Genomic DNA, 21273 nt, shown 5'->3' with positions numbered 1-21273 from the left:
TCTGTTAGTCTATAAGGTGCCACAGAATTCTCTGCTGCTTTTACAGATCCAGACTAACACGGCTACCCCTCTGATACTTAAAAACTAACACACTTATTTGGGCATAAGCTTTCGCAGGATAGGTGTGTATTGTAGTTTTAAGCACCGATAGAGCCAGAAGGGTACCCAGAAGTCACCTACAACAGGACAGGCCCAACAAAGAAAGTAACAGAACTCCACTAGCGATTATCTACAGCTCCCAGCTAAAACCTCTGCAGTGTCTCATCAGGGGTTTACAACCTATCCTGAAGGACTGTCCCTCACTCTCACAGGTCTTGGGGGACAGGCCACTCCTTGCTTACAGATAGCCCCCCAACCTGAAGCAAATACTCACCAGCAACCACATGCCAGAAAAACTAACTCAGGAGCCAATCCCTGTAACAAACCATGTTGCCATCTCTACCCGCATATCTGTTCAAGGGACACCATCATAGGACCCAACCACATCAGCCATACCATCACGTGCCAGCAATGCCCTGCCATGTATATTGGCCAAACTGGACAGTCTACGCAAAAGAATAAATGGACACAAATCTGACATCAAGAATTGTAACATTCAAAAACCAGTAGGAGAACGCTTGAATCTCCCTGGACACTCAATAACAGACTTAAAAGTCGCCATTCTTCAACAAAAAACAATGTCAGAAACAGACTTCAACGAGAAACTGCAGAACTGGGATTAATTTGCAAACTTGACACCATCAGATTAGGCCTGAATAAAGACTGAGTGGCTGAGTCACTACAAAAAATAATTTCCCCTCTGTTGATACTCACACTTTCTTGTCAACTGTTGAAAATTGGTCACATTTACGCTAATTGAATTGGCCTCTTCAGCACTGACCCCCAACTTGCTAAGGTAACGCCCATCTTTTCATGTGCTGTATATTTATACCTGCTTACTTGTATTTTCCACTCCATGCATCTGATGAAGTGGGTTCTAGCCCACAAAAGCTTATGCCCAAATAATTTATTTGTCTCCAAACTGCCACAAGGACTCCTCGTTGTTTTTACTTATACAGACTGACACAGCTATCCCTCTGAAACCCAGCTATATTTTAACAATCTCTGGCACCTTCATGTCTATAAAACTCCAAATATTCTTGGAAACAATCTCCTTAACGTACTCACGTACATATGTACATACATACATACATACATGTATGTAGTGCAGTGGTTCTCAAACTAGGGCTTCTGCTTGTTCAGGGAAAGGCCCTGGCAGACCGGGCCAGTTTGTTTACCCGCCGCGTCTGCAGATTTGGCCGATCGCAGCTCCCACTGGCCACGGTTCACTGCTCCAGGCCAATGGGGGCTGCAGAAAAGGTGGCCAGCATGTCCCTCGGCCCACACTGCTTCATGCAGCCCCCATTGGCCTGGTCCAGCAAACCTAGTTTGAGAACCGCTGATACAGGGCATATACATAATGGTTACAGAAGCATATATAGACTTGGGAAACTAATAAGGGATGATTGTTACAGTAGATATTTTTTGTTGGGGAGTCAATAGGGAAGATTGATTGTGGGATAAGAAGGACCCATTGAGAGAGATTGTCTTGACAAATTAGTCTTCTCAGCTGTGAATAATCAGGCCTTCACACATAAACCAGGTAAACTGAGAATGCATACAAATGACATCAGAATATATGTTCCTGGGGAATATTCTTGCAAAAAAGGTTTCTTTGTCTACAACCCTGTATAATGATATGGGTAAGGGAACTTCACTGGGGGAATGAGGGCTGTGCTTACCTCCAGATACACTGAGACAAGAGCCAGCTCTTGGTAGGGTAATAATGTATCTGTTTCTGTATTCTGTATAGTGCTGGGCTAATGTCTGATTCATAATCATAGATTAAATAATTCCAATGTAGCCCATTGTTTGAAAATCTTGAGTCATTAACTCAGACATGCAACAAAGCAATGAGTTGAACTGGAACTGCTGGAGACAGCACATGGGCAGTGTAACTGCACCGAGAGCTGGTAAGACCAGCATTGTGTGTTGCTGCTCCACTGGTTCCTCTTCAATGCAGCTTGGTGGGGTGGGAACATGCAGAACTAATCCCCATAGCAGAGGCAACCTGCTCTCATCAGAACAACGTTCCTACTCTCTGCTGCAGAGGGAGTTTCAAACCATGAATTGTGCGAACAGCATGTAACTTTCTGAGTAAGAAGGCTAGCTAAAGAACAGAACTGTGCATCACTAGATTAAGTGTTAAACAAAATCCCTAGGATTCCTTGGTATATTAGCACCTTAACTGTTAGTGGCTGAATTACTTTAGTGGAAAAATACACAAGTCATTTAATCCTAAATTAGTTGGTGCTGTCATAATGTGCAAAAGATTTTACTGAACTTTCTCTCAGGAGGATATTTTGAGATTTTCTTCTTTCATGTGTTTTTATACATTTGTGGGTACATGTAGCAGATGATGAAACTCTGATGAAGAACTCCTGCATTTACCTAGTCACGTACATTTCCTTCCGTGTGAACAGATTACTTGAGCCTAAAGTGATCAGCTAAAATGAGGACCCTGGGGGACTCAGAATGATAAAACAGCAATAGTAGCTCTCATTCCTATACTGACTGTGCACTAACTGCCTTTTTTTCCCCTTGAATTTTACAGAACAAAAATAACAGAAATGCAGGAGAATTAATCATATAGAATTGAAAATGATTTCTCCACATCATAAACTTCCTCGGTGGATGTCTGCACAGAGTAAAGACAATGCCGTGGGTGACAAAAAGGTAGGATCTGATGTGAAAATCCAGTTACATTACATAGATGGTTTAGACTAACGTTCAATTTTATTACATTTTCATCTTGCACTGTTGTCCCAGTATTCATTGTTAATATATTTACAGCTTGTCTGTAGATCAATTGTATGTATGTGGTATGTTTTTGATTGATGATCCATTTTGTCGTACAGAATTTTTCATTTGACAGAACAACAATCTTAATATAAATTTCAACATGTTATATGTTAGTACCTGTTAATAAAAAGTAATAGTTTTAGTTCTTTCTTTCTGTATTTTTGATTCATTTATACATATTAACTATTCTTTAGAATCTGTATCCACAACAAAGAGTATATCTGAATTCTAAGGCCTGGACACTGGTCCTTGACCAGTAAGTTACCCTATTTCGGAATGTTTGTGTTGTGCTGTATTTAATAACTTCAGGGTGCCTTCATGTCTCTCAAACTCCAGATATTCCTGGAAACCAGCTCCTTAACATATATAATGTTGACATAAGCATATATAGACTTGGGAAACTAATAAGAGATTATTGTCATAGCAGATGTTTTCTGTTGGGGGAATCAATATGGAAGACTGATTGTGGGGTAAGAAAGACCCACTGAGAGATATTAACTTGCTCTCAGCGGTAAATAATCATGCCTTAACACGAGAGAGAATATATAGAAATGACATCACAACATATGTTTCTGGGAGAATATTCTTGGAAACTGGGTTTCCTTTGTCGGAAATCCTATATAACGATAGCGATATGAAAACTTGACAGGGGGCGGGGGGGAGGGGCAGGATGAAAACTGCACGTCCCTTCCAGATGCAGGTAAGATACATATACAGCTCTTAGTGTGACAACAAAGGGTAGTAATGTATTTATTTCTGTATTCTGTATAGTGCTGTATTTATCTCTGATTGACTTGTTATTTCAACAATATTGAGTCGTTAACACAAACATGCAACAAATATATTCCTCTCTGTCTGTCTATCAGTGACTAAACAACAACATAGTATGAGGATTAAATTAATTAATAGCAGTCAAGACATGAGTGTTACTGTGTATAAAACACTGGGTAGTACATTACTGTAGCAGATTATCTGAGTTTGCTACACTCCAGTGCTATGGAGTAACAGCAATTGCTCCACAGTGTAAGTTGCAGCTGAGTCTTCTTTACAAAGGATATAAAAACTGAAATTTCACACCAAAAGGCTACTGCCTACATTTACAGAAAAGAATTTTATTTGCACTTTAGAATGTAACCGTAACTGTGGAGATGCTGTTATGTCCATGATATGCAGTGTGGCCAGATTGCATTGCCTTGAAGGTGCTATGGATTATTTTTCTCCTGTGGGTCTGACTCAAGGTTGTTTCCAAAGCTGAGTATTTCTTACTGTAGTGTCTTATGTTGGCTGCCAAATAACTGATGGCTTGTCTTTAGTACAAAATTGTATGTTCTGTACAGAGTAGAATTAGCTAACGTGATGCTGTCAAGGACAAGCCATGTTCAGCACTGTGTCAAGTGTTTAAGGATAAATCCTGATTTACGTTGACTGCATAGTCACAGCCAGCATTGTTTGATTACTCTAATTTTTAGTCCCATCCTAGTGCTGCTAATGTGTAGCAAAGACAAGGCCTGAGCCACGTCTTAGACATAATAAGTTGCTTTATAAGAAGGAACAAAATAAACATTTTAACCAAGTAAAGATGAGGTGAAATATCAACTACAATTGATATTACACTTAATATTTAAAAGGGAATTTTTAATCTTCAGGGCACCTGACTAATAATTTTAAAATGACTCTTCTGCAGCCCAACGTTTCACATGCTCCTGGGTGTTTGGGCTACGCTCCTCTCCGCAGCGTTGTGGAGGTAGATCGCCTTTAGGTTCTGCATGCTCTAGTCACGCCCTCTCTGCTGCTGCTTGCTGCCAGACTCTGCCTTTGCAGTAGCAAACGGTGACAGTTTCTGTTTCTCCCACCCTTACGCTTCTGTTTTTGCTTTTTTTGCCTAGTTTTTGTGAAGTAGGGAGCAGTGTTTTCCCTCTTCAGTGCTCCTCTTCCTCCCTGGGTTTGTTATCCCTCAGGTTTAATCCTCCTTCAGTCTCCACTGCAGCGTCTGCTCTTCTCCCCCAGTAGAGGCATGACAGAGCAGCCAGGAAAGCACTGGGTCAAATCCAAGCGGTGCTCTATATGTGATGCAGCCTTTCCAGGCTCAGCAGATGGGGAGTTGTGCCCAGACTGCACCCAGCCTTCTGTCTCAAACTCTCTTGAGGAAGTGAATTAGGGATGATAAGGGCAAGCACGTTCACAAGAGCCCCCACACCTCAGGATCTGTACCATACAAGAGCCAAAGGGCTCTATTGCTGAGACATCAGAGGTGGATGCTGCAGTAGCATCCCTCACCAGGGATATGGTTATTCCCTTGGGAGTGAAGTTCTCCCCAAAGGATCCCATAGATAGAAAGATGGAACCCACTCTCCAAAAGGACTTTGACGTCTCCTCTGCCACCCTCTGAGCATCTTTGGCAGTACCCTGTTTGGCTGGAGCATCTCTTTCCTGGACTAAAGATCTCAAAGGCCTTAAGTCCAGAGATCACCTTGACTTTGGTTCCATTTTAAAGAGCATCTCCCTAACAACAGCATTTGTAGCTGATGCCTCAGTGGATGTGATCAGGCTGTCAGTCCAAGCCATGGCTTCTAGCTGAATAGCCAGGCACTGCCTATGGCTCTGACCCTGGAAGGTAAATACTGACTCTGAGCAAGTCCTATGCTCAGCCAAGTTTACAGTTTCCCTCCTTTTTGGAGAAAAAGTTGGCTATGTTGGTGGCTGACAATGTGGTAAAATCCACACAGTCTCTCCCTTCCCCACTAACTGTCCTCAGGAGAGACTGTGGACCAGCGTTCAGACAGAGATACTCCTTTCGCTCCTCATCTTTACAGAGATACCAGCAAAGGGACACAGATTCTTCCAGGAAAAACAGTGGAATCGGGCCCTGGGGTTTGGAAATGTTGAGGGAGCAGCTTGCTCCCGCCAATCCAGTGCAAATCCCAGAAACCCTGGAATTCCAACCATTCTGGGCTTCTCCCAGAAAGGCATAGACAGCCCAGTACAGTTGCCTGTCGGTGTTTGCTCTTAGTAGCATGCTATTCACAACATGCTTAGGTTTCCTCATGGCCTCATGGCCAACAAGCCGCAGGTAGCCTTGGAGCAGTCTGGTTAGCCAGTCCGGCAGTCAGGCCGCTCTTCCCAAAATGGGATTTACTGCTAGTTTTGAGGGCCCTGACAAGCCATCTGCTTGAACTGTTGACTACAGTGTTCTTATTTGTCCATTAAGACCTGATTTAGTAGCTGCTGCATCCACCAGGTGAGGGTCAGAGCTGGCAGCCTTATCTATGCGGCAATCTTTACTGCATGTTCTATGAGGTCAAGGTGGGGTTCAGGACACCAGAATCTATTTTCACTAAGGTAAATTCCAACTCCTTTCATTCCCAAGAGGTTGTGCTTCCTTTGTTCTGTCCAAAACCACAGCAGCAAACAGAGAAGACATGGCATACCTGATGTTTTTAAGGCTCCTCTGACATCTATCTCAAATGTAAACAGTTCTCAAGAACATTGGGCTCTCTATTCTTGTCCGTCCACTCAAAATGGCAGAGACGTAGAGCTTCCAAGTCCTCCGTTGCTAGGCGGATTAGACTATATATTACGGAAGCCTACAAATCATTGGAGGTTCCTAGCTCAGAAGAGATCAAGAACTGTAGCAACCTCACAGGCGCAATGAGAAAATGCATCCCCTTTGGAATTTGAAAAGCAGACACTTGGTCTGCAGCTAATACCTTCGTTAATCACTATAAAATGGACTTTATTCTGCAGAGGCTTCGTTTGGCAGAAAGGTGCTGTGGCTGGTGGCCCAGAAATAATATAGGGCTTTTAGGGGGGTACATCTTTTCTACCAAACTCCTTGTTTTATACCACTCCTTATGTCTTATCACTGCTTTCTGCTTCTCAGACATCCAGAATTGTGGGAGATGCTGCTTCCCGAAAGGAAATTATTGATAGGAAATTTTCTGTTCATTTTAATGAACTGTACAAATTATTTCATATGTCCATGTATTGCACCACAAAAACTATATTAAAATAACATTATTAAGGTTGCAATGTCAAACATTCCAAAGCTAGGAAATGCCAGAATTTAGGTTGCCTGTGTGACGTTAATTTGCTTCACTTGTGAACATGTATACAGAGACTTTATCTGCTAAGCCCTAACAAGTCTCAGCTGAGCATGTGCAATTTGTTATAGGTTTATAACTTGGCCAAAATTGGGCTCATTTTTACAGGTATGGTAAAAGGCACATCCCTGACTCAAAATGACATATTTCAGGTTCCTGCTGCAAAGCGTGGAGATGCCTACAGCATTTTGAAGAAAAGATTGCCAGAAATTTTTAACCTGGGAAAAATATGTTTTGTCCTAGTCTTGTTCTCAGAAATGATGAACTCTTTTGGCTGAAGTTTTACAAAAACAAGTCAGTAAAAGGCTGATACCTGTCATGGCAAATTTCAGCCCAAATGGTTAAAGCTTGGCAAGTTTGTAAGCAAGTGAAGACAGGGTCTTTAATAAAGGGTGGTGCTATGAGCTGTCTATTTTAAAGTTTGTAACTGTTCTGCTAAATAGTTTTACAGTAACAAACCAATCACAAAATTGTTTTGGTAGCCAAGACTACAGCTTTAAGAAAGTTGTATTGCTAATGAATGTGTTTGCAATGTGGCTAAATATGCCCTATAACAGATCCTCTTCTAAATGTTGTTAAACAGAAGTCTCTTGTTCAGAGGAGTGTTCTGGAAAATGACCTGCCTATCTTAGAGTTCCATGGCTCTGTTGTTTACAGTTACGATGCCAGCGACTGCTCCTTTCTGTCAGAAGATATCAGGTAAAAGCTTGCATGTTTCCTTGGTGTGTGTGTCTGTCGCTACCTCAGAAGGGCTTGTGTTTTTCACGTGCACATGTATACCTGTTGTGCAATTTTCATACACAGAGTGGGTCAGCTACTCAGCCATAGAAAATGTCTGTAGATAATAGAAGTCTTCTTTTTAGTGTAAGTAGCAGAATTCTGTCTGGTTTTATGTATTGTTTACAAGCACCAAGTGAAGTTACAGTTTCTTAGGACTAAAAATTATCCATAAATGCTACTGAATGACATCTGCAGTGAGTGGAAATTTAAAAATAAACTTTTTAACTTTAGCTGACTGGATGTAGTTCTGCATTTGTACCTTTTTTGTGAGACTTCATGTCGGGAAACAGCATTCTTTAAAGTGCAAATCCTGTACTCTACAAGTGTGTAACTTTTCACATTGTGACTAACTCCATGGATTTCAATAATTTCAGTAGGACTACAGTGTGTAAAGTATGTGTTTGAATCTCTGCAAGATCGAGGCCTAAAGATATATTATCAATTCATTATGCAAGTAGTTGTTTTCTGGATTTGGATTGTGCATACAATGTTTTTGGGGACAAACTTAACATAAGACCATCAATAAATTGAGAAAAATAGTTATGAGCAAGAACTTCCAAAAATATATCTAAGGAAGGAGTGTCCAGTTTCTGTTTTTCTCTCCCTTGGGGTGAATTTAATTGAGGCACAGCAAGCCAAAGAACGGGCGTCTGTACTGCATAAGACCTGTACTTAAGGGTGTACATTGTTTGGAAGGTGTCAGGTGAGCCCTTTGTAGTAGGGTGAATTTCACCGTCAGTGTGGAGGCTATTTGACTACAACTCTACTAACAGCCCATGAACAGGGAGTGAGAGAAGAAGTTTTTTAGTTGTTCATTCTAAAGTAAGATACACTGTTGTCATATGTTATAGATCAGACGTAGGCAACCTATGGCTCGTGTGCCGAAGGGGGCACACAAACTGATTTTCAGTGGCACTCACACTGCATTTTTATTAATTTAATTTTAAAATTAAGCTGCTTAAACATTTTTAAAAACCTATTTACTTTACACACAACAATAGTTTAGTTTATATTATATATAGACTTATAGAAAGAAGACGTTCTAAAAATGTTAAAATGTATTACTGGCACTCGAAACCTTAAATTAGAGTGAATAAATGAAGACTCGGCTCACCACTTCTGAAAGGTTGCCGACCCCTGTTATAGATGATGTATGTGTAGTAGAATTACTAAATGGGAATTAATCAACCTATTTTCTCTTCAGAAGAAACCTATCTGGTGGAGATGTGATAGGATTTGACATTGAATGGCCGCCATCATATACTAAAGGGAAAGTAGGGAAAGTTGCCCTAATCCAAATATGTGTATCGGAGAAAAAATGCTACTTATTTCACATTTCTTCAATGTCAGGTCAGTATTATTCTTTCCGTGCTCTGGTTCATATTTGCCTCTCTGTATCAGGTTACTTGATCTGTGCTTTTGCCTCCAGAAGCAGATAGTACTTCCTGTTTCAGCTGATAGAGAAAACCCACCCCCACTATAGTGCACATATCCAACTGTCCAATTCTGTGTAGGTATGTTAGTCTCTGTCAGCCCGCATAGGTCGTTTATATCATGAAAGTGTCACTGTTACTACAAAATTAATTTAATTTAAAAATCCTTATCGGTGTTGTTAACATTGTAAATTACGTCTGAATCAGTGTTAAGAGCTAGATCTTTTTCAAAAGAGTTTAGTATCAGAAGGTCCCATGTGGGCACCTAAATGAAGTGGCCAGATTTTCTAAAGTGCTCAGTATCCAGCAGCATCCACTGTTCCCAGAAAAGGAGGAAGGAAAGTTTCCTTTTCGTTTACTCTGCTAATGTTTTCATTTCTCTCTGGAGACGACTGTCATAGCTTATTTACACAGCCACTTTCTTGTGCTCCTAAGGAAGTTTTCCTGCATTCAAATGCTGTCTTCACTAAAATAGAAAATATTAAACATTTGCCCTATATAATATATTTGTCCCCTCCCCCCCCCGCCAAAATGAAGCTGTAGGCCTTATTTTGCTGACAACGACCCTTATTACCTTGGCTCAACTGGCTAAAAACCTGCTAAGTGGTCAGGATGCCTTTCGTTCTTAAAATCTGTGTGTTGTCCTGTATTCCTATAGGGGAGGTATCAAGTATCTGCTGTGCAGACTAGTTCTAGCTTGCTTGATGTATTTGTGGCGAGCCTGGTGTGTACAGTGTCTGTAGAACCTAAGCTTTTGTGGTTGTAAATGAAACCATGTAAATGAACAGAGAGTAAACTGATGCAGTGTTATTGTCATGTGCCTGCAGATGTTCTGAAGCTGTGTGAAAAGGGCCATTATTCTCATTGGGGTGTTCACGCTAATGTTTAATAATGACACTTTAAATGTCTGTATTTAATTGCTTATTTTAGCAAATGTGGTGGGGAGAGATGTTGAAGGGTAGGAAATTCAGATGGAGGAAAGGTACAAAGACGTGAAAGAGGGAGAGAAATGATGAAAGGAGGATAGAGGAAGAAGAGAAACAAGGGCAGACATGCAGGTGATCCTAAAGGCAGAAATTTTCCCACTGAGTGATGATAAATGTGATGACATTGAACATAGGATGCTGATAAATAAAAGTTGAGTTACTAGTTGAAGGGATGTATGTTACATCCTGGCTCTTTTTGCCAACCTTCCACTCATATCAGTAGAAGATGCCCTGTGAACTGAGGGGAGTATAGAGTCCTAAATATAAACCCTGGTCCATGAACAATAATCCAACATAAACTTTGGAGTCTGTTCAGAATGGGGACCATACAAGTATCAAGATTGTATCATAAAATGTAGGCATACACACATGGTGAAATGTTGAGTCTGGAAATACTTATCAAGCTAGTGCAAAGCTCAAGTTTGGACAGTAGAAACTGAGCAAGTTTCTAGGTGTGAATATATTTGGGTGCAGATTTATAAGGGGTTTAGGGCTTTAAAAATTATGGCCAGAATAGTCAAATTTGGGATTGTGAAGTCAGGCCTTAGATCATAATTAGATTCCTAAGGTGCCGAGACAGGCAGGGGCGGGCGCTGGCGTCGGGTGAGCAGAGGGGCGATGGAGGAGCAAAAGGAGAACCGGCTGCAGGAAGCCCACAATGAGGCGGTGGCGTGCGCAAAGCGGCCTGCCCTCCCCGCCCTCACCCCGGCCAAGCAGCATTGTAGACTTGATGGCAAAGAAAATAATGGACAACATTGCACTTCCAGTTCAAGTGACTATGGTGACTCAGTTTACAAAGAAATTGCTGTGACCAATGGTTATGTTAATAGAATGAGTAGAGGTGAGCTCAGCGCTAAACTTGCAGAATTCAAACTTGAAACCAGGAGAGTGAAAGATATACCGAAAAAGAGGTTGAAGAACTACTATAAGAAGCAGAAGCTGATGCAGAAGGAGGCCACCAATGGAGACAGTTACTATGATTACACCTGTGTTATTGACTTTGGAGCAACCTGTGAAGAGGACAATCAGCCTGAGTTTATACATGAAATAATTGAGTTTCATGAAATACTCATACCCTAGAAATAGAGGATACCTTTCAACAGTATGTGAAACTAGAGATTAATCCCCAGCTTTCAAACTTCTGCATCAATCTGACAGGAATCACTCAGGTTTTGGGATATGAGTAAATATCTGAATATCCAGTGCCGTATTAGCCGTATCAAATATCCCTCTTTTGCCAAAAAGTGCATCAACATTCGCAAATCCTATGGAAACTTCTACAAGGTTTGAATTGATTGCAGATTCTCTGGGGAAAATTCAGTCTAAAGTTGGAATAAGTAAAGTCTTGCACACATTTTTATGTCAATCATTTTTTGTACACTGCAGGGTCAAGCTGTAAAACATTCCAGTTTGTATAATTTCAGTCGCATTTGTTTAGATCGCAGGGCCTTAACAAAGTGCTAATTTTGAGCACCTACAGTCTCTGTTGAATACTTGAAAATCAGACCACTGCTTAGGTGCTTAAATAAAGATTTAAGACTTTAAAAAAAAAAAATGGGGGGGAGGGATAGCTCAGTGGTTTGAGCATTGGCCTGCTAAACCCAGGGTTGTGAGTTCAGTCCTTGAGGGGGCCTCTTAGAGATCTGGGGCAAAATCAGTACTTGGTCCTGCTAGTGAAGGCAGGGGCTGGATTCAGTGACCTTTCAAGATCCCTTCCAGTTCTAGGAGATAGGTATATCTCCATTAAAAGAAAAAAAAATGTCCAGAATACAAAGCACCCACAAATCTGGTGGAGAATAGGCCACTTCTGTTTAAATACCTAAAGCCTGATTCAGGTGCTGAACTGTAGTAAACCAAACTTGAATATTTTGGTCTGTGCCCTTTACCTATCAGTCCCTATAACTTTCAAAAATATTCTATAACTCAATATTGTTATGAGATCCACTTGATGGAAATTCAGGTTTTTAGAACACCAAAGCATGAACTCTCTATGCTGAATGCGAACTCTGATAGAACTAGCTCATGTTCTTGAAACCATACTGAGGAATACAGATATTACTGTTTTTCTCTTGCATGTGTTACTCTGTCAAAAGTGCAAAAGAATGCTCTGTGACACTGAATGATTTCAAAATTAAATATGAGAATCTGAGTTACACATTTTTGGGCCTCTCAGAGTTTATCTAAGTTCTCCGTTTACTCCAGGCTTCCTTTGTTGGCCTATCACCCACGCTCGTCTGGTCCTAACCCAGTGTACATCTTGGACTTGGCACTACAGTGCAAAAGCTCTTCATGGGTATAATTTTGTGGGTGGGTGATGGTCTCTCCTTCCAAAAGATGGTGTGTCTGTATTTGGAGTGGTCTTTGCACATGACGAATTGTATCCTGGGAGGAGGCAACCACAGCTCCCATTGCCTTCAGTAATTGTTACTGGCACTTATAGCAAAGGACCTTGTCCAAGAGGCACATATTCTTATGTCTGGGCAAATGCTGTAGGAAGGAATATAATTGCTCACAACTCATTTATATTTAGGTTGTCTGTCAGTGACAAATGCATCTCATATTTTTCTCCTGCTTGGATAACTGGGAGCTGTTGGTGTACAGTACTTCTAAAAATCCTGCCTCGTTTGTTTAGAGCAGGGGTCCCCAACGCGGTGCCCGTGGGCACCATGGCACCCGCAGGGGCATCTAAATGCGCCTGCGTCCTGGCCAGCGGTCGAGCATCCGCCAAACGACACCTCTCGATGACACTGCTTGCCACCGACAAGCGGCATCATCAAGAGGTGTTACCACCAAAATGCTGCAGAAATTCGGCGGCATTTCGGTGGATGCTCCACCACTGCCATGGTCCTTCGTCTGGCACCCGCCAGATGAAAAGGTTGGGGACTACTGGTTTAGAGTTTGCTGTCCCCACTGGGCAACCACTGCAGGACCTACCCCTGATATCAGATTTCTCCCAAATATCACATTTTTCTCAGAGTATGCTGATGGCGGCAGCGCTTCTGCTTGACCTGTTTTTTGGTTAAGTTGTTTTTAGTATGCTATTCCAACCCACCTGAGTTTCCAGGGAAATCTACTTTCTTAACTGTGTTTTTTTCCAGGAGCTTTGAACAGTACTCTTATATTAGTAGAGTACCGAACTTTATTCTCCTAATGGGTCCCTGTGTGTCTGGTTGCCTGTGTTTTAAGTTAATAAAAAACTGCATACAGTGTAATAATTTGAGACTAAATATGTGAAAATATTGAAATAACACATTCAATTTTAGTGATCATTCTGCTATATGGATCAGAAATTATTTTCCAAAAGCAGTTGCCTGTTTTTTGCTGATTACCATTCATGCTGATGAATGAGGCATTTAGAAGTAAATATTGGATTGGAAGTTATTTTTTGATCTGTTGTTTCCATAAGGAAAAAAAAAAGTTTGCATAATTTCAGTGTTGCTTGCCTCCAGATGAAATTATACCATAACCAGTTGGAGTTCCAGCTAGCACAAAATATAAACTGACTGTCCTGCCTTGGCATTAAAGTGCCATACTAGAAATCACATGCAGTTGTTTGATGGCTAAGTTGACTGCTTTATAGATACAGATGTAGTGACCATTTTGGCTATTACTATAAAAAGAGTAGATTGCCCAAACTTATCCTTGATAGGATTCTACCTATTTCTGTATGAAATTAAAATCTGGCAGTTTGTGCCATGTAGTTGATTGTATTTGGATTTTAATCTGTTTTAGGTTTTCCCAAGGGACTCAAAAGATTGCTTGAAGATGAAGCTGTTAAAAAGGTTGGAGTAGGAATTGAAGGAGATCAGTGGAAGCTGATGAGCGACTTTGAAATCAAACTGAAGAGCTTTGTAGAACTAGCTGATGTCGCCAACGAGAAAGTAAAAATTCAGTTTCATGTGGGGGGGGGGGTATGTCATGCTAAATAAAAGGAAGCTTTTGTTTTCATAGAAATGCAAATGTGGCACCAGTCATACACTGTAGATCTGTTACCAGGGATAAATATTACCAGGTGACACTTCTTAAAGTGTTTGAATTTGGAAGGAACTCAAGTAAGAGCCACAGTATTAAATGCCTGTATTTGCATTACACAGTATATTTGATTTTCCCACAGATCTTTTTTTCTCCTCAGCTCAGTTTCTGGCCATTTTGTTCCATTTGGAACACCATTTTTTTTTTTAAATCAATCGAATTTTGTACCCTTTTATATTTACTAACAGGAATTGCCAGACTGGATCAGACTCAAGGTCCATCTAGTCCATTGTCCTGTATGCAACAGTGGCCAGTACTAGATGCATCAGAAGAAGGTGCAAGAAACTCTGCACTTGGCAGTTATGGGATAACCTGCCCCAGGGAAAAACTTCTTCTATCCCCAGCAGTTATGGGCTGGCTTATGCCATGAAGCATGACCTTCCAAAACTGTAGCTATTTTTGTTATCCATATAAATGTTTCATCCTTTGTGTATCCCGCTAAGCTGTTTGTCTCAGTGATCTCTTGTGGCAGAGAATGCAATAGTCTATTTACTCATTGTGTGAAAAAGTCTCTCCTTTTTTTGGTTTTGAATTTGCCATCTTTCAGTTTCAATTCCTTTCAATTTCCTGGTCCTTGAATTAGGAGAGAGAGTGAAGAGAAATTTCTGAGCTGCAATCCCTATGGTATTCGTTATTTTGTCAACTTTTATCATGTCCCCTCTCTAAGGTGTAAAGAGTTTCAATCTTTTCAATATCAATTAATAGATGAGGTTTTTTCCATGCCCCATCACCTCATTTCAGGCGAGGACAAATGATTGTTTCATGTAACGAGACAATATTTTTCCATAGTATTCTCCATGCCATTCCTTATGAACGCTAACACCTATTTATTTTTCTGACTGCTGTTGCACATTGACCAGAGGTTTTCATTGTGCTGTCTACGATGATACCTAGGTCATTCTCCAGAGTTGATGCAGTTAATTATTTAGACTCAGTTAAGTGTGCGAGGAACTCAGATTATTCCTTATCAAGACTGAATTTCATCTGTCCTGGGCGGGTTCCCCACAGTTGCCTTGCATTTGTCCCATTGCTTAGATCATTATCCTTTTCCTGACTCATTTGTCTCAGAGTCAGAGTTGATTGCTTTTCTCTGGGGCACCAGGCAGAGCTGCTGTCATCCCGGTTAACGTCGTTTCGTTTCGTTGTTACGTTGCTGATCAATTAGGGAACATGCTCGTTTAAAGTTGCACAGTGCTCCCTTCTAACTTCGTTTGGCAGCTGCCTGCTTTGTCCACTGCTTGCAGGAAGAGCAGCCCGTTGCAGCTTGCTGGTGGGGGCTTGGAACCAGGGTGGACCGGCAGCCCCCCATCAGTCCCCACTCCCCTAAGTTCCCTGTGCAGCAGCTGCCCAGCAGGCTATCAACTGCTGGCAGTTCAGCTGTCCCTGCCCCCACTGCCATGTGCTGCTCCTGCCCTCTGCCTTGGAGCTGCTCCCAGGAGCCTCCTGCTTGCTGTCCAAGACGGGGAAGAGGTGGGCTAATGTCAGGGTGTCCCCCTCCTCCCTGCTCCTGCCCCCTGCTTACCTCTTCTCCATATAGTGCAGGGTGAGGGCTTGCTGGCCGCAGCTGCTGTCTCAACTTGCTGATCTACTTAAAAAGGCAACGTACTTAGAGTGGTGTCAGCGTACCTAAAGAGGCAATGCACATATCGCGCTCTCTCTCTCCCTGACACACAAGGTGTGTGTCTCTGTTTGCCATGCTGTCTCCCCTCCCTTCATTCGTGCTGCCTTGTGGAGAGTGAGGCTATGTTAACAACAACGTGTTAACCCTTGAGGGCTCAGCCGAATGCTGGTTCATTATTTAGCAGTAAGGCATTCTCTGGGAAATATCCTTCCCTCTTCCATCCTCTGACTCCAGCACCTCAACCAAGCTTCACAATCATCATTGCTGTGTACAGTATTAAATTATTTGTTTAAAACTTATACTGTGTGTGTATATATATGTATACACACACACACACACACACATATACATACATACGTACATCGTTTCGCTTAGTTGCATTTTTCAGGAACATAACTACAATGTTAAGCGAGGAGTTACTGTATTTGTTAACTTCTCCACAACGGCCTGGCCTGCCCTGAGTGCTCCTTTAGCACGCTGATCCAACCACTGGTTGTTTGGCAAGTGTTCTTCTTCTTATGTACTTAACATTTTATATTTTTTCTGTTAGTTTTTCTGTCGTTTGTGAGTTGCTCTTCAAATTCTTTTTTAGCCTGCCTGATTATGCTATTACCCTGGACTTGCCAAAGTGTATACTCCTTTCTATTTTCCGCAGCAGGATTTGACATCCAATTTTTAAAGGATGCTTTTTGTCTGACGACTACTTCTACTCTGTGTAACCATGGTGGTGCTTTTTTGGCCTCTTTTTGTGCATGTGTGGGTTTCTTTATTTTCTTTTATTTGGGGTTCACACATAGTTGGAGCCTCTGTTATGATATTTTTTTAAAAGTTCTGTGCAGCCTGCAGGCATATCACTCTTGTGGCTGTGCCTTTTAATTTCAGTATAACTAGTTTCCTTGTCTTTGTTTAGCTCCCTTTTTTGAAGTTAAATGCTACTTGTGGTGGGTTTCTTTGGTGTTTTCTCCCTGACGATGTTAAATTTAATTATGTTATGGTAGCTATTATGGAACAATTCAACTATATTTACCTCTTGGTCTAGATCCCATGTGCCACTTAGAACTAAATGAAGACTTGCCTCCCCCTTTATGGGTCCCAGGACTAGCTGCTCCAAGAAGCTGTCATTAATGGAGATGACGTATTCCCAATCAGTAGGGGATAGTTGAAATTCCCTGGTGATAATTGCATTTTTTGTTTTTGTAGCCTGTCCAATTTCCGTGAGGATTTCACAATGACAGTCGTGATTCTAGTCAGGTGGTAGACATATATTCCTACTGCTATCCTCTTACTGTTCACGCATGGAATTTCGATTCATTGAGATTCCATGCTGCTTCTGCTTGATTCATATAAGATTTTTACTATTTTTCACTCTGTTTTCTTTCACATATAGTGCATCTCTCTCACCAGTGTGACCTGCTCTCGTCACTGTATATTTTGTATCTTAATATTACCGTGTCTCGCTGATTACCATCATTCCCGCCAAGTGTCTGTGATGCCTATTACATCAATATCCTCATTTAATTCCAGGCACTCAAGTTCACCCATCTTAGTATTTAGACTTTTAGCATTTGTCTACAAGCACTTATGAAATTTGCTAATATTTAGTTGTCTATCTTCTTGTGCTGTAATTGAATGGCAGTCTTTTCCATTCAAGTGTTTGTTTTTTATTTTCAGTTATCTGTACTTTATCAACTTCTCTTCTCTTTACTAGGATATAGAGTAGCATGTTCAATAAATCCTCCCTTAAGGTATGTGTCGCACGATGTGCTCCTTCATACCTGTCAGCTTTCCCCCAGCCTTTGTTTAAAAAGTCATTTATGACCTTTTAAATTCTATATGCCAGCAATCGGGTTCTGTTTTGGTTTAGGTGGAGCCAATCCTTCCCATATAGGCACCACCTTTCCCCAAAAGTTTCCTCGTTCCAGATAAATCAAAATCCCTCCTCCCAACACCATTGTCTCATCCACGCACAAACCCAGCTGTCTGTATTTCTAATAATGAATACCCCATTGCTATTACGTGTCTTTTCCTAATAACAGGGATCCCCTTCCCCAGAGAGGCATCCTCAGGATGAGAGGATACCATGAGATCAGCTGGTAGAAGGGTCCCAACTATGGGATCACTTCCCTCTGCTTCAGCTTGATGTTCTTTCCTTGAGATTTTCATCCCTCTCAATAGCACAGAGGCTGTCAGACTGTGGAGTGTGACCTCGATTGTTGATACAGATTTATTTAGATTGTTGAAAGGTCTTTGATAGTGTCTCACATGAGCCACTAACATAGTCATTGGGGAAGAGGCAAAGAACTCTCCTGGCTGGTTTTTGATCCAGACACAAAACAAAGAATAGGAATAAAAGGCCAGTTTTCTTCATGATGAAAGGTTGACAGTGGCATGACTCTAGGTTCCATACTGGGTCCAGTGTTTAATTTTGTAGGTAGTGCAGGCAGTGTGCCTATAGTTAACATTCCCCCAACACTTTTTTCCCCCAAGATTTCACTTGGAATCTTGGGCTGAAATTTTCTATGCTGAGCATTTGCCTAAGGTTGCATTATTTTGGAAAGTTTTAGCTAGAATGGATCAGCTGTTCCTGAGAATGAGGCTTGGGGAAAATGCATTAATTTATCCAAGTTAAAATTCTTACAGCTGCTTCATTGAGCAGCTGTATTGCCTCCAGGCTTCAGAGCAAAGGCTCAAAATTTGACAGGGGACTTGGCCAGGTGTCAGGAATGTACCTTTTATTGTTCCTCTGAAATTCACCCTAATTTGACCAAGTTGTAAGATTTTTGGAAAATCTCAGTTTGCACATGCTTGATGGAGTCGTCTTAGCATTTACAAAAACACACAAGGAGTCTGGTGGCACCTTAAAGACTAACTGATTTATTTGGGCATAAATTTTCGTGGGTGAAAAAACCCCCACTTCTTCAGATTCATGGAGTGAAAATTACAGATGCAGGCATAAATATAGGTATCAATATATGTATATTTATGCCTGCATCTGTAATTTTCACTCCATGCAACTGAAGAAGTGGGTTTTTTACCCACGAAAGCTTATCCCCAAATAAATCTGTTAGTCTTTAAGGTGTCACTAGTCTCTTGTTGTTTTTGTGGATACAGACTAACACGGCTACCCCTCTGATTCCTAGAGTTTAGAAGCTTATGTTTTCCAAAAATTCTGGTCACTGGCAGCTCCATCATGTGACTGGACTGTACATGCACCATCCCCACAGAGTGACTGAGCATGTGCCATCTGGGGGCTGAACAGGACTTTCTCTGCAGTTATTCTTCCTTGCAGATGAAAATTGCTGTGGTGCCAGGCACAAAAACTGAAAGCAGGGAGCCTGTTTCTCCTGTGCTGTCAGTGCTTCCTCAGTTGATGCCTCGACAGTACTGAGGAGAAGACGCAAGCTGCTTGACTGGCAGAGAGTTAAGGAACAAGGGTGAGGAGGTAGGGGAAAACATGCAGGGTGGAGGCAGCAGTATATGGGGATGTGATATAGCAGGAGAGAGGGGAGATTAAACCAGACAGGGTCGTGTGGAAAATACAGGATAGGGCTCGTGTAATTACAGACTGTATCATAATGCATATGCACAAGGGGATGAACTAGGGTTCCAATGGAAACCTTAATACTGGCATTTCCTAACTTGAGTGCTTGGCTTTGTACCCTTAATGGCATTTTAATGTGGTTTTTTGGATGTACTCTTTTTATTTCCAGTCTGGGAAGGGGGAGCGATTACTGAAGTAGCACAAGTTGCATATGACACAGTTATTTGTTAGTGATGAGCAGTGTGGAACTTCAGAGAGACCTAACCAAGCTGGGTGAAAAGGCAACACAATGTGAAATAAAAGCCAATGTGGATAAATGCAAAGTAATGCGCGATGGAGGGTAACATTTAGAACTTGTGAAATACACTGCTAGTTTAACTGTATCAACTCAGGAAAGGAAAATGGGTGTCATAGCAGATGTTTCATTGAAGGTGTCTGCTCAGTATACAATAGAGTTGTTGAGGCCAGCAGTTTATTAAGGCCCAAAGAGGGATTGTGCAGTTTTATATGTATAACAAGAATGTGCAGTATTATAGGAGTTAATACTAATAAAAACAGTGTTGGAAAGGGATTTTAAACATGCTTCAGGGCTTACGCCAATCTCTAACTATTCGAGACCAAGAAATGAGACCTGATGTGGGGAGCAGATTATCTCCCATCTGCCCACTGTGAGGTTTCCTTCATCTTTCTCTGAAGCATCTGGTGCTGGCTTCTATTGGAGCTGGAATGCAGGGGTAGGTGAGTTGTGTGTCTGCTCCTCTCTGGCAGTTCCTAGATTTTAGTCCTTGTCGTTCTGAATAACCATTCTCTCTTGGAGCAGGGCCCATTAAGGTGTTGGTGAGTACTTGGTTGTCTCTGTTCCCTGTGTGACTGTCAGATAGCATAATGCATAGTGTTTAAATTCCCAAAAGTACTACAACTGATGCAGTTCCCATTTTCAATTCTGAGCATTGACCATTACATCTGCCCTTTTCTCTGTCCCACCAGCATAAAACTTTACTGTTCTGACCTCTTTCCAGAGCCCCAACATAGATGTTGGTAATTATTGATTAAACCTTCAGATATCAAATCCAGATGTGCACATACGTTTGTATTGATGCTTCTGGTTTCATTGGGAAATACCTATGCATTAGACAGCTTGGCTTAGGGAGCAATCTGGAGCAAAGGATTCTATATCTGGGATAAGAATGAATTATTTTGGTCTTTACTGGTTTAATGTCATATTGCTAGAATACAGATGTAGAGAACATAACTTCTGTCCACACTTACTTCTCCTAGTGATAGGCATGGCATACAGAAATTAAAAAATCTTAAGGTGAAGTTTTAATACTTAGTGCCTTTGAACCTGGTTTGAGAGAACCATGCCATATTAAACTCAGGGAAACGACCATTTAGTAGAACCAGAAACCGTATGCTTGGAGGCTGAAACAATGACTGGTAAATGGGAACAGCATCATCTCAGGAAAGCACCATAAAAGCTTTTTAAGATGACGGTGAAGTGGAAAGGTTGCAGTCACTGTTTTAAAATGACCTGTATTGAGCACTTGTGTGGTGTATTTCTCCCTTTTTTGCTATGCTGTGGACACCCACTTCTCATTGCATATGCTGATGGTGCCCTGATGCAGCAATATAGTTGGCAAGAAGGGAACACTGTGCGGGAACACTGTGTCAGGGCACCAATGCTGTAGTTTTTCGGTTGTAACACTGCAATTGGCTCTGATGGGAGCAGAATCAAGCTGTACATCTGAAGGTCAGTCATTTTGTTGAGGAATGAGTTAATTATGATCTATTCAGAGTCTCCATTTGTGATGTTGAATCAGCTTTGTTACCTTGTTCTGAGAATTATTTTTAATTTGAACTTAATAAATATTTCTTATTT

General features: G+C 41.3%; 1 protein-coding gene and 1 pseudogene across 2 annotated transcripts in view; both read left to right on the top strand.

Moving 5' to 3' along the window:
- Positions 1-21273, top strand: part of WRN (WRN RecQ like helicase) — a 102578-nt gene that overhangs the window by 10003 nt on the left and 71302 nt on the right. For both annotated transcript variants that reach the window (XM_075066040.1, XM_032769480.2), the window contains 4 exons: positions 2654-2775; positions 7585-7700; positions 8986-9131; positions 13933-14081. In XM_075066040.1, the coding sequence (XP_074922141.1) occupies positions 2701-2775; positions 7585-7700; positions 8986-9131; positions 13933-14081 (486 nt within the window). In that variant the 5' untranslated portion in view covers positions 2654-2700. The remainder of the gene's footprint in view (positions 1-2653; positions 2776-7584; positions 7701-8985; positions 9132-13932; positions 14082-21273) is intronic.
- LOC116818517 (3'-5' exoribonuclease 1 pseudogene) lies at positions 10809-11542 on the top strand (annotated as a pseudogene).

This window comes from Chelonoidis abingdonii, chromosome 5 (genome assembly GCF_003597395.2).
Source record: "Chelonoidis abingdonii isolate Lonesome George chromosome 5, CheloAbing_2.0, whole genome shotgun sequence".
Taxonomy (NCBI): Eukaryota; Metazoa; Chordata; order Testudines; family Testudinidae; genus Chelonoidis; species Chelonoidis abingdonii.
Note: the sequence above shows the minus strand (reverse complement) of the source record. Positions and strands in the feature narration are given on the sequence as shown.